The sequence below is a fragment of the Convolutriloba macropyga genome, chromosome 6 (genome assembly GCF_964194025.1).
Source record: "Convolutriloba macropyga chromosome 6, txConMacr16.3, whole genome shotgun sequence".
Lineage (NCBI taxonomy): Eukaryota > Metazoa > Xenacoelomorpha > Acoela > Convolutidae > Convolutriloba > Convolutriloba macropyga.
This window is the reverse complement of record NC_134473.1, coordinates 23,334,803-23,349,077: the sequence shown is the minus strand read 5'-3', so window position 1 is coordinate 23,349,077 and position 14,275 is coordinate 23,334,803. Positions and strand designations below refer to the sequence as shown.

General features: G+C 38.6%; 2 protein-coding genes across 3 annotated transcripts in view; one reads left to right on the top strand and one right to left on the bottom strand.

Annotated features, from left to right (window-relative positions):
- The window catches only part of LOC142341579 (putative ATP-dependent RNA helicase Pl10), a 68,766-nt gene extending 62,124 nt beyond the window's left edge, over window positions 1-6,642 (top strand). For both annotated transcript variants that reach the window (XM_075392629.1, XM_075392628.1), the window contains exon 12: window positions 3,854-6,642. In XM_075392629.1, the coding sequence (XP_075248744.1) occupies window positions 3,854-4,103 (250 nt within the window). In that variant the 3' untranslated portion in view covers window positions 4,104-6,642. The remainder of the gene's footprint in view (window positions 1-3,853) is intronic.
- The window catches only part of LOC142341263 (uncharacterized), a 336,105-nt gene that overhangs the window by 170,235 nt on the left and 151,595 nt on the right, over window positions 1-14,275 (bottom strand). The window lies entirely within an intron of this gene.

The following is a 14,275-nucleotide window of genomic DNA, read 5'->3' as shown; positions in this document are numbered from 1 at the left end:
CCCCCGATGCACCTCCCCCGGCTGCGGTCACCTTGCGCCTCTTCAATTATACTGAAACTAGCCTCTCTATGCCGTGGATAGCTACTGAAGAAGTCGTTGAGAGCAATTAGCCCGACGTTAGTCGGTTATCTTTTTTTTGTCACGTTGGTTTTTATTGAGTTCAAGTGGTCCAGTAAACCCTTTTTATCTTTGGCATTCGGGTCTTGCAACCGGTATTACAACTTGGCTCTCAAGCCATAAATTTCGGGAGGAACACACTTGAAGTATTGCTTGCTAATTTCAACTTTTGTTTGTTGTTTCTGCCTGTCGATAACAGGTCATGTTTGAACGTTTTTTTTGACTCTCAAAGGACGTTTGTAACGATTATATTATTCCTGTTTGTCTGTCTTTTTTATGCGATTCTTTGTACTACCAAATTTTGTCTGATTGTTTTTACATTTGACCATTTGACTTTTCGTCCTCATAAAAGGGATAAAATGATAAATCCCTGAGGGAGTTAGGTATCTGAGCAGTTCTCTTAGATCTTGACTTCCCTCTAAATTAAGAATCACCAAAGTTTCTATCTTCTTTTTTTTTGCTGTCTGGTTCAATCTCGATGTGCCTCAACGCAGGCTATTTTCCGGCGATTTGTCGGCTCTGTTCATTTTTGTCAAGCTTTTGGATGTTTTGTTATTTAAGTTTTTCAATTTTAGCGGAAACACTTGTTTTAATGCGTGCGCGTGCGTTAATGACTAGAATTTAGCGGCATGAAAGGGAGTTTTGAGAACCTATGTTTCAAGAAGTTTAAAAACTTTTTTTTACTAATTTTGCTTTTTGTATTTTGTTTGTTTTTGTTTTACCCATGTTTTAGCTGTCCTTTAAGTTTGTTGTTTTGAAAACTTGTTGGGTCTAAGAGTTGTTTTTGGAAAACTACTTTTGTTTGAGTAAATATGGTCAATTTAACAACGTTCGCTTTTTTTAATAGCTCTCAAACGAGGTTTTTAGCAATTGTATTAGTCCTGTCAGTCTTTTTTGCTATTTTTCGCTTGAAGTCTTCGTCCTTAAAAAACGGGATAAGCAGGTAGCGCCCAGCGGGGATTGAGTGCTCTCAGAGCCTTTCAGCTCACTAGTCTTCAAGTAAGTATGCGATTCTCAGAAACTTTTTTGTTGACTTATACTTATGGTGGTGTAAAGCGCGGTTGAAATATTGCTCGCTAATTTCAACTTTTGTTTGTTGTTTTTCTATGTCAATTAAAGGTCAAGTTTAATTTATCTTAGATGCTAAGTTTTTTATCTCCGTTTCTTTTAATTTTGACAGGAAAGCTTGATATTTAATACCCTATTGACATTCGATAATCGGAGACTAACCATATACGATCCTTTCGGAGCTATTGTCTGGAAAAAAGCCAGCTATGTTTTACAATGCGTCACAAACACTGTGCGAAGTGAAACAACTGTTTTCGGTCACTATAGTGGTCTTATAAGAGTAGCTTATAAAACTACCATTTTTATCTTTAGTCCCCCCCCCCCCCCCCCCCCCCCCAATTCAGTAGGACACCTTTTTTCCAAAAAGAAATACCAGAAAACCAAACTGGCGGCTAGATCGACATAACTTGTACCCTACAAGTAGCAAATTATAGCTCTCGGGCGAACCTTGAAGCAATTATTGTAGTTGTATGTCTTAGCTTGACATTTTTTGACTGACATTTAATTCTTTGACATTTGAGTTTTGGGTGATCTCTCGCACACTTTTTCAAGCAGCTGACTCAATTGTTTTTATTGTACTACTAAATTTCACATGAAAAGTGCACCGAAGTTGGTTTTATTTTTTCACTCAGTGTTAATGGTGGTCTTCATTGGCAGTATTGTCATTTGGAGACCGTTAGAGCACTTATCCGCCTGCAAGAAGAGAATCGAGCCTCCCGAGATTTTTAGAGAAAAATTGTTTCGATTTTATTGGGCCATGTTCTCAATTTACAGTCATAATTTCGTCGGTCTGGTTAATAGCCAGCGTCAGCCTCTCAAACGGCTATTTAGGTGCTCTCCTTTTTTAATTTGCTTTGCCTTATGGTCACGTTTTTTGTTTGACATAATTCACGATTTTCACGTTTGACTTCTGACTTACCTCACTCACTGTTTCAAATGAATGGATTCTAAATTCTTTCACGCATTGAATTACGCAATGTAGTGAATACGGTCAATGTCAAAAGATCAAAATCAAAAGAAATGGAATAAACCGATAAAGCCGGGTCGTCAAGTCATAGTGCATTAGATTTTCAAAGTTCATTAGGGCGATTGCTAGCTGATATTAGTATTAAGCTTAATAGCCTTCAGTTTAGAAGTTGAAGTATATAGAGGTTTAGAATCTAACTAAAACTGCACACTGAATTAGAACAATTTTTGAAACTTAGGATAAAATTTTGTCCATTTCTATCTTTTTTTTCTGTTTCAATCCCTATGTGCGTCTAGCGCGTTAATGGCGGCTATTTTCCGGCAATCTTCCGTCTTTGTTTTTCGTTGCCTTTTTGTTTTACTTTTCAAATTTTAGCGGAAACTATCTTAAATTCTGGAAGCAATAGACTAGTAGGATCAGTTACCCAATTTTGCCTTCATCTTTGTCATTTACAAGTGAAATTGTTTGGTTTCGATTGTCTGAAGTTTATTTATTCTGCTTCCAAGGTGGTAAATTAAACTGGTCGAAAATTAAATCACTTTTTAAAAGTTAGTTATCACCGTTTCCGATCTAAAAAATGATGTTTAAACCAATTATTTTTCATTGAAAATGTTCAATGATTGTTCGCTTTATTTTTTTTAGCTGTTAAATTTAATCAGTATCAAAAAATGATGATAGCTTGGCAGTTGTAGAAGCATTGGGTTTCCAATGTATTTCTAATGCTATTAAGGGTTCAAATACAAAACGTTGTACTGCCCAACTCTTCAGCGGCCCGTTCTGTTTTCATGGAGTTTTGTTTTTTGACCCTAAAAGCGAGAATATGAAAAACGCTCAGCTGAACAAATTAAATTGTTTCTGAGCAAGGGAAGGTTTTTTGTTCAGGCGTTGTTTCGATCGAATGACATTGACTGTTTTTACCTCTTGATTCTAATTTTAAACCCACAGTTAGCCATTAACCAAATCTTTCAGTGTGCAATTGCTCTCAGACAAAGTTTAAACAACTATTTTAGGCATGTTGCTCTTTTTGCAATTTTTTACGGCCAATTTTTGGTCTGACCATTTGATTTTTTGTCTTGGGAAACTGGATAAACTGGTAAAGGGCGTGGGAATGTGGTCACTGTGCAATCATCATAGTGCCTTGATAATCCTTAAGTTTATAATTAATCGAAACTACTAATTAAACATAAATGTATGGTGAGAAGGCAATTGTATCCTTTAGAGTTTTGGACTGCATTTTTAATTGCTCTTGAACGAAGTTCATAGCAATTATTGTAAACGTGTGTGTCTTTTTTATGCAAAATTTTTGCTTGACAATTTTGACTTTTCGAGTGACTTTTACGCCCTTGACTTTTTGCGTTTCGCGTGATCTAAAATTCTCTCTCAATCACAATTTCAAGCAGTTGAACTCAATTGGCGGCAATTTAACACTAAAATTCAAATGAAAAGTGCGCCGAAACTGGTGCCATTTTTCACTTTAGATCTTAATAGTGGTATATGTTAACCTCTAATGTGGTTATTTGAAGCCCACTATTGAATTTCTTAGTCCCATTTAGGTCCCCGCCCCGACTGAAGCAGGTTGCAATTGATTAGAGCTCTCACTAGTCTTTCGAGAGCAATTCTTCTGACGTTTAGTTGGTTATGTTTACTAAAAGCAAAAGACTTTTGTCAATATGTTCTTATAAGTTGACTATTTGAAATTAGGTTTGGTGGTCGAGATTACAGACAGCAGTACAACAAAGGAGGCGCTAGTGGAGGTGCCCGTGATAATTGGGGAGGCGGTGCCTCTGGAGGCGCGTTCGGTAGATTTGGCGGCGGTGGAGGTGGTAGTAGTGGGGGTGGAGGCGCAGGTGTTGGTGGATATGGAGCGAGCAATCGTGGTGATTCTGGCTACGATAATCGTGGCCATCAACCGCGAGTTCAGAACCAGAACTTCGATTGGTTCGATACCTAAAAATTAACTGTATCGAACATCTTCAACTGCTGCAACAATTAGCAGCTCCAATTATCACTTTCGCTATTATTAACTCTACCAAATCAAGCGAAAGTGAAAAGAAAGTTAATTTCACTACAATAAAGCTTCTCTGATCACCTGGACTGAAGATCCACCGAATTGATCAGAGTTGAAAAGAATACATGAATCATAGACCAATCTCGCTACACAAGTTGCCTCAAGATCACAAACACCAAAAGATCGACCGACCGAACAGCCTACCACTTTTCGTATTAATTAATCAATCACCCAATTTAATTAACCGTAACCCCAGCCCCTGGTCTGCCGTTATTTTATTGAGAAGCTCCAAAAGTCGCCGAGCTTTTTAATGACTATTCTGAATTATCAGCTCCTGATTTTCTTGATGGCCAAATCTCAATTCGAATCGAGCTGATGACGCTTATTCCTCAGATTTGACCTAATTGCCAAGCTTGATAGTTAGTCGTCAAATTATTGCAGTAGTCAGCAGCAATATTGCTTCTGTTTTGCATCAACCACTGTCCGTGTGAATTTAGACCTTTTGATATTCAAACTCCACCCCACCGATAGGAAAAATATCATTCCATACTTAGATATTCTGAAGGGTTTGAGGAGAGCTTGCCTGTTTATCGAAAGACTTTTTAGTTGCTTTTCTTATTGGAGCTGAATCTGACATCAGTTAAATGTCGAAAATCGTCAGGTCTGTTCCTTGTTACTTTATATACCGTTATTGAAAAAGTGGACCTGATTTGGGACGCAGCATAGCAGCTGCTATTACTAGTACTATCACTATTATTCCTCAGCATATCATTTCACATTGCTATTCGTCAATAAACAAACACTCATACCTACACAGAAGAATAATCATCCGTTGCCAAATTGCCAGAAACTACCCGCCAGCCAGCCAGGATGATCCAAATGATATTTTTACAATGTTATTCCCGGAATGGACAAACGAAAAGCGAACTCTTTGTCGATCCCCAGAACTCCAAATTCTTCAAGTCCTGTGAAAAAAAACAGTTATTAATGGTTATTATGCATCTTGGTTGAGTTTACTAGCCTCTTGGAAGTGAGAGGCGCGCAGCCCTAAATTATCCGTCAGTAACCCACTTAGGATTAGTTATCCCCGATTAATCCTCTAACAAAGGTGCAATTTTACAAGGTGCATTCTCAATTTGTCATAACTGTTCTTTCAATTTCGAAGTTAACGATTGCCGCCCTAGGCGGAGTGCTCTTTTCCGTCAGTTTACAAAGAAAACTTATTTTTAAAATTGAAATTTGGAACTGAAAATGCCGCGTAGATAATTGTTTAATTATCGGTTTTGCTCAACTTTAAAATTGAGCTATTCGTTCGGTTTTAGTTTCAATTTAATTCAAACTGAATTAAATCCCGGCCAAATAATTATCTGGGTGCAGTACAAACAGAATTGGACCATGCGTTTAATGTTGAATTTTTATATGACCTTTTTTAAATATTGAATGAAAAACAATTTGAAGTTATTTTTGCTGCCCTGAGGTTTTGAATTGTTCAAATGGAGTTTGTTACATGGTCTTTTTCTAAATCTAGATTTTAAATCATTACGCTTGATCGCCATGTTCGATTTGTTAGGATTTCAGTTTTAGTCTGCATAATTTTAGTGGACTACCAATGATTGATGTTTTACTGTTATGGTTGAGTTTAGCAAGCAATGTGAAGTAATATGTGAAAATAAGACCAGTTTGTCCCAAAATTGACTTAAATTTTAAGAATTAGTTAAGTTCGCTATTATATATATTTAATTTGTCATAATTAAATTTGCGACCTTTAATTTTGTTGTCGTTCTACTTTATCAGTTCCATGTTTTCTGTGCTTTTCAAATAATTTTCTAAAATACTGCAATGTACTGTTACTGTCATTTTTGTCATTTGCTGTTTCCAATCAACTACTTTGTTGATAGTTACTAAGTTACTATTTTACAAATATGAGTAATTAAAATTGCTATGACTAACTAAAAGTGCTGCTGTTGCTGTTTACGAGATTATGATCAACGCCACACCCCCCCCCCCGCTCCCCTTGTCCCTACCCCCTTTCTCGTCCTTTACTACTATATTACTACTATCTCGTACTCAACTCATTGTTTGTGTGTTGTTATTGTTGTTTTGATTTCAGCTAATAGAGCTGCTGTATTTAGGTTCTCAGATTTGGAATACACAACAGCTAATTGTTACCTCACGACTACTTGCGTGCAGATAGATGTATTCATTTTTCATGCTTTGATATATGGATGAATTCGGCGAAATAAAAATTTTGGGCTGAAACTGCCGGAATAAGTAGGAATATTGTTGAAGAGAACCCAAGTGCTATGGTTTTGTTGCATTGATTGCTATAATTTATTTGACAGAAAAGTTGATGCCACGGAAGAATTATCGTGACGACACATATACACACATACTGACACTCAAGTAAATGATACCGAACAGATAAATTTATATATGGCAATTTGTGTAGCGATAGGTTGATCAATTCAAATCTTACTATCTGTCTCTATTCAAGTTGGTTGGCATATTTAATTACTGTCAAACAAAGTATGTAACTATAAGTGCTGGTTTTCTACAGGCTTTTACCAAATCTGAGAAGACCATTTGTTTTCAAGTACGTTTATAGGCGCAGCATATTTGCTAGATTTTTGGTCAGTGCTCGATTTCCATTTGCACTTTTTCATTGAGTCGTTTGCTGTGTTCTTCCGCTATTGTGTTGGATTACGTTGATTTATTCTCTAGTTCCCTCTGCAATTTTAATTGTTTTTTGAACATTTTCTTTACAAATGAGGTATATATAGTGTGCTTTGTTCTCCAGACCAAGCTCCAAATCATCGTACATAGGAAAACCTGGTACACTAATGAGACCGAAGTACGTCATTTGTAATGGCCGACGTCTTCGTCGTCTTAGCAGGCTACTATTTGTGCTCCTATTTTTACTACTCGAAAAGGAGCATTGGAGAAGTGTCTTTTACGATTCGACGAGAAGTATTGGAGATGGTCTTTTTTCAAACCGAACAGGTCGTAAAAAGAGGTTTTTAATTGCTCTGGAACAAAGTTTGAGGCAATTATTTCGTAAGTCTTTTGTATGCAAAATTTTTGCTTGACCGTTTTTGTGCTTTTGTTCTTGTACTCTTGGACTTGTTGAACGACTTTTGCACGCTTTAAGTTTTTCATTTGTGAGTGATCTAAGCTCTAAATAAAGTTTTGTTGCTAATATAAAAGCTATTGACATCGCACCGACATCCTGGAGGCCCGAAGTTCAATCCACTTTGGGATGTTATTGTACCCAGGGAACATTTCTAAGCTGTGCCCTATATAATATAAATTATATTACTCCGCCTGCCGCTTGAGAGCAATTCATCTGACGTTCATCGGTTTGGTTTTTAACGGAAGTACTATTTGTGCAGTAAGCGTTTTGACCTAAAGATGAAAGTGAGTAAAATTGCCGTGTGAAGTATTTTTTCTCTGAGCGAGGGATTTTTTTTATCATGCGCTGCATAGAGGGAAAGAGTCTTCGACTTTTAAAAGTGGTTTTGAGAGATTAGCCTATATATATAACAGTTTTTAGCCAGTTTTATTTGGCTCTCGTTTTTAATTTTTTAATTGCTCTCGTAGAAAATCAATTATTATAAACTTGTGTCTTTTTATGCAAAATTTTTGCTTGACCGTTTTGACTTTTCGAGTGACTTTTTGCGTTTTTCGGATCTAAAATTCTCTCTCAATCACAACTTCATGTCGTTGAATTCAGTTGGCGGCAATTTAATACTCAAAGTCAAATGAAAAGTGCGCCGAAACTGGTGCCATTTTTCACTTTAAATCTTAATAGTGGTATATATTAACCTCTAATGTGGTTATTTGAAGCCCACTATTGAACTTTAGTCCCATTTAGCCCCCCCCATTGAAGCAGGCTACAATTGATTAGAGCTCCCACTATTTGTACCAGAGCAATTCTTCCGACGTTTAGTCGGTTATGTTTGGTAGAAGTTATTTTGATTCACGCTGCATCTTTATTATGTACCCTGAAACTGATATCAAAACAATTTTGAGAGCCTAATTTGGGATCTCAAGTGCAAAATCGATTAATTTTCTTTAATTTATTTGCATTAATTTTTTTAAATTAAATTTATTTAATCTTGAATCTTTGAGTGGAGTGTTTTGTAATCCGTACATATGACAATGTCTTTTGCTAATTATCATGTTGACGTGATGTTTGTGTCTTTTTTAATTTTTTACCTAAATTAATCAGATTTTGCGGCGTTTTTTTCAATTTTTCCTTTCATTTTGCTTTGATGTTAAGGCTTTAAAAATTCACTTAGAAGTTGTTTCCTATTTGCTTTTTAGCAAGGTTTTTAACTTGACAAAATATTTTAATGATTTGATATTTGAATTGATTTTTTCTTTTTGTTTTGACGAAGGATTGCTGTAATTTTAGTGAATCTCCATTGCAAGATAATAAAGTGCAGTTGTTTTTAATTGTTCTCAAGTAACGTTTTTAGCAATTATTTTAGTCCTGTGGTCTTATGCAATTTTTTGATTGATCGATTTTTTTCTGATTTTTAACTTCTCCTCAAATAAGGATGAACAGTTAAATCACTGAGGGCATTAAGTGACTGAGCAGCTCTCTTAGAGCCTTACGCCTTGCTGGTCTCTAGTGATTCACCGAAACTTTATAAGGAGACAATTCCATGGTGTCAAGGGCGGTTCTCAATCTTCAAATTTTAACGCTAAACCCCCACGCGCTCACCGTGCCATAAGTCAACCGCTCGCTGGTAGTTTGAGAGCATTTTGCCGAATGTTATTAGGGTATATTACCTCTTCCATTTTTTGTTTGAGTTTCAAATTTAGATGAATGTTCAATTTCTATAATGAAGATGCCATTTTGTACATTTTTTTTGTAACTCTCTCATTCTAGCTTTTGGTCTTTTTTGTTTCAAATATCTCGTTTGCTCTGCATTTATGAGTTGTTGAAAAAAGTTTAAAGATTTGACCTTTTTAGTATATTATTTTCAATATTATTCTGTTTGCAGTTGATTTGATTTGAAGTTTGCTGCGCTCGGAATATTTAAAATGTTATTATGATCTTTTGTACTTATGTTTTAAACTAAATTGGCTGAGTTTCGAAATGTTTTGTCTACGTTTTCTATTAAACGAATTTCTGAGTTTTAATGGTTGTCTGATTCCTTATTTACTTTTGATATTTTTGACAATATTTTGAAGTCGTTTTGAGCAAATATATCTTGAACAAAAGAGAAGTATTTGTTAAATTTTTTTAAAAAATTTGTGACGTCAAAACAACATTTTCTAACCCCTGAAATTTAAAAACATTTTTCAACTGAAGTTATTTTAAAATTAATTTCTTTTCCTAAAACTGTTATCTGATATGCTTTCCCAATATGTCTTTTGGGTTGCAGATTTTTGAGTTTTTGAAAGCATTTTTCTTCTTGAATGTTAACCCGGTCGGTTTTGGATAAATGCTCTGGCTGAAATTATGGTTTTGTTTAAGGAGACCAGACGCTTTGAGGTGCTTCCGGAATTCTTAAGGGTATTTTTAAATCAATTTTATTGGAGTGATTTTGAAACCGGAAATGAAATATTGAAAAATTTGGAGGGATTTAATTCCTGGACAAAATTGGAGAGTGGAGCGATAAGAGTAGTTTTTTCTTATTGCTGTTTTTGAGCGAACGAAAAATTGATGTGCGAAGTAGGATGCTTTGGAATGGATGCTTCTCTGTGCCCTTGGAATGGATGCTTCTCTGCAGCTGGGCTACGCCGGACTTTCAACAGTTTGGCCCAAATTCCATTCTCCCCACAAGTATTCGGAAGTCAAGGAAGTCGGAGGCGGGTTTTCGACGAGGGAGCAGACTAAACCAACCCCTCTGTGCCTGATCAGGCTTGTGGCTGGAAACATCAAAAGAAGACTCCTGCTCATTGCCGGAATCGAGCCCAACCCTGGACCCGTGGAACTTTGCGCGATCTGCTCAAATAAGTTTGGAAAACTTGCGTGCATCTGGTGCCACCTGAGTGGTTGGATTCACCTGAAATGCTCGAAACTCAAGAAAACCAAGCAATGGGACCGCAACTTCACTTGTGGAGCCTGCCACTACTGCAACAATACGGCTAAAGCTCCTGCCACAAAACAACTTTTTAACACGAACCAAATTTTTAAAGTTTTACAAATCAATATCAATGGACTACGAGGAAAACTTGACAACGTAGTCAACTATATGTTTGAAAAGCATATACAAGTGGAAGCAATTCAAGAGACGGACCTGACATCAAAATGCAATATCAAAGCACCACCCGGATTCCAACTGATCGCTATGAATAGACCTGAAAAGCGCGGCAAAGGTGGAGGTGTTGCATTCCTCGTCAGAGATGAAATTAAATACAGCGTCAAAACCCTGAAGAACGATGACGATCATGCAGAAGTACAAGCTATAGTCATCCCATACAAAGACCAGCAACTCACCCTAATAAAAACCTATATACCACGAAGCTCCAGCTGTACGCCCGGCTACTCTGCAACCCTGTCCAACCACTTGTCAGGAACTGCCACAATAATAGTGGGCGACATGAATGCACACAACAGCCTGTGGTTCTCATCACTTTCTGCTGACTCACGTGGCGATAAATTTGCAGAAGAGATCGACAGTTCCACTTTTGTCGTCATAAATGAGAACACACCCAAGCGTAAAACAGCATCCTGCAGCAGCTCGCCTGACATAAGCATAGTTAGTTCAGACCTAGCCATGTCCACCTCCTGGAGCTGCGAAAGTCGACTAGGGTCTGACCATCTACCGATTATCATCTCACTCGCCTGTGAGGTCCACAAAGTGGAGGCTGGGAAAAAATCCTACATCAACTTTAAAAAAGCTGATTGGGAAAACTTTACAAAAGAGCTTGAAGATGAAATCAGCTTTTGTCCTGCACCAAGAAATGCTTACGAAGGCGAAAAAACATTCAGGAAAATTCTATGCAAAGCAGCTAAACATAACATCCCCCAAGGAAAAATCAAGAACATCAGACACAATTTCCCAACAGAAGCAGCGAAACTCGCCGACAAAAGAGACCAGCTCCAATCTGCCAACCCTGGAGACCTCGAAATTCCAATTTTGAACAACAAGATCGACAAGCTTGTACAGGAAAACAAGAAAGCCAACTGGATAAAGTTTCTCTCGACAGTGGACCACCGAGGAGTGTCCAGTAAACTTTGGTCAACTGTCAAAGGTCTCTCGTGCACCAACAACCATGCACCCAAAAATTCTGCCATCGTTTTCAAAGATAAAAAGGTCTTTGATCCAACCAAGTGCTCCAACCTTTTCAATCAACAATACACCCCCCATCCCCCGAAACCTAATGCCCACAAGAGAAGAACGATGCGTCGAATCCGCAAACTCAAACTAACTGATTCGTTCATCGGGGTCAAGATGGTTGAGGAAGCTATCAAAAGCAGCAAGAAAAGCAAAGCACTAGGACCGGATAATATCGCCCCATTACATCTTCACCACATCGGAAAGTTCGGCCTAGCCTATCTAACCTATATAATCAACCTCTCTGAGGACATCAAACATACCACAAGTCTGGCGTGTTGGAAGAGTGATACCCCTGCCAAAACCTGGTAAGGACCCAGAGCAATCAAAGAGCTACCGACCCATTGCTCTCCTCTCTCCCATAGCCAAGCTCATAGAGAGAATTCTACTGCCTGAACTTGATCTGTACCTTGAATTCAAGAATCACCAACACGGATTCAGGAAAGAGCGCTCCACCACCACAGCATTGAATTGCATAGTCAACAGGACCAAAACGGGTCTAAACAACAAAAAGCCATGCGACAGAACTCTACTGGTGGCCTTAGATCTCACAGCAGCGTTTGACACAGTGGACCACCAACTCCTTCTTGACGACGTAGTCAGTTCGAACCTCTCAAACAACACCAAGAGATGGATTGCTTCATATCACCAAGGGCGACAAACATATGTTGAATTTCGTGACAAAAAATCCAAAAATCCAAGCGTAGGAAAGTCAAACAAGGTGTCCCACAGGGGGGGGGGGGTGTCCTGTCACCGACACTCTTCAATCTGTACATGTCCAAGCTGCCATTACCGCCCGGCAACATACAAAATAGTATCGTATGCAGACGACATTACCATCGCAATCTCAGGGCCAGTACTTGAAAACCTAGCTAGTGAAATGAATTCCTACCTAGCTAAACTTCATCAATGGTTATGCTCCAGGAACTTGTCGCTCTCAGCCGAAAAGTCCACAACATCGGTCTTTACCACCTGGTCGGCAGAGCAAAAACGTGCCAAATGGCCATGTGAACGGAAAGCAGCTTCCCAAGGAAAGTCATCCCAAGATTCTTGGTGTAACGTTAGACAGCCAGCTGACTTTCAATGAGCACACTAGGAAAGTCTGCGAGAAGGTTCAGAACCGTAACAACGTTCTGAGGAAAATTGCTGGTACCACCTGGGGATGCTCCAAAGAGACGCTGAATACGACTTTCAAAGCAATTGGGAGAAGTGTCATCAATTACGCTGCACCCTTTTGGACGCCTACCATCAGCCAAACGAACTTGAAGAAAATACAAATGAAACAAAATGCAGCACTCCGCACTGTTCTTGGTTGCACGCGTATGACAGATGCCGGGCACCTGCACCACGAGACCAAAACGCTGCCGGTACAGGAGCACAACAACCTGCTCTCGAAACAATTTCTCTTAAGATCTTTCCAGCGTGACAAAGTAGACCACCACACTGTAAATCAGCAGCAAAACAGGAACTTGAAACTTACTCTGGAAGCAAAATTCAAAAATGATGTGGTAGACCTGATCGACAAGAAGACCCATACCACGCACGCTGCATACAAAGAGGGCCTGAAAATCCTGCATACCCGCGAAGTGCGCCGCCACATCAACAGCACCACTTCAAAAGTACTAGGGTGTAAGCCTCCGGCAATAAATCCGGAGGAACAGCGGCTCCTGCGGGAATCTAGATGCAAGCTGAGCCAACTAAGATCTGGCTATAGCACTCTGCTAAACAGCTACAACCACCGCATCAAGGACAGCATACCCAACGCATGCAATGCCTGTGGAAAAGGCCCTCACAACACCCACCATCTTTTCAACTGCGAAGCTAGGAGAACAAACCTCACAGTTGAGTCCCTGTGGACTCACCCGATTGACGCCGCTGTTTTCGTGGGCCTAGAAACCAGCGAAGCAATGACTCAACCCGCAACGCAAGACACTACCAACACACAAGACAGCATAGCTGCAAGCCTTCCCCAGGTGACTGGTGGGAGGGGGCTGACAGTCCTCACCACCGAGGCGACAAGCCAACCATCCCATCAGTCATCTAGGACCACAACCCCACTCCAATGACCTTGACGACCGAATATCTGCGGCTACAACAACAACATGTGCGAAGTAGTTTTCTGTAAGCTATTGAAACTTACGGATTTTTCAAAAAGTTGTTTTGGTATTGACTATTTTTTTGGGTAAAGAGGTGTGATTATGCTATGTTAACAATTTGAAGTTTGTCTCAGTGGTCCTCTTTTTTCGGTAATTAATCAGATTTTTATGCTAATTTGGAGGTTTTTATCCATTTTGCTGTTCCGCGGGCTATTTAAGCGTTTTTTGCCTATTGTTTTGTTTTCATTACATCCATTGGGTGTTGAAAAGAATCGTTTTTAGGTATCAATGTATTCCACATTTGATGGTATAAAAAATTTATTTTTCTCGACTTCAACTATTCAAAATTAGACTTTTTTTGAGCCTATTATGGCTTTCGCAATGTTGCGTCGCAATGTTGCACTTCAATGATCACAATTTGATTAAAGAGAGCAAGCTTTTCTTGTTCATTTCTATATGAGTTAAGTTTGTTTTGGGGGCGAAATATTTCCTTAATTGACTTTAAATTGTTTTCTCATGAGTGGTCCAAAAGTGTTGTTACTGACAAAGTTTTCGGTTGCCTTTGAAATCATCAATGGTGCTCGATATGAAATTGCATTTTGAAAGTTCTAGCTTGTTGAACCCACTTTTAAACAGCCAATGATAGCTTTCAAAGGAGGTTTCTAGCAATTATTATAATCTTGTTGGTCATTTTTATTGCGACCAATTTTGTGAAGGCCGTTTGGAT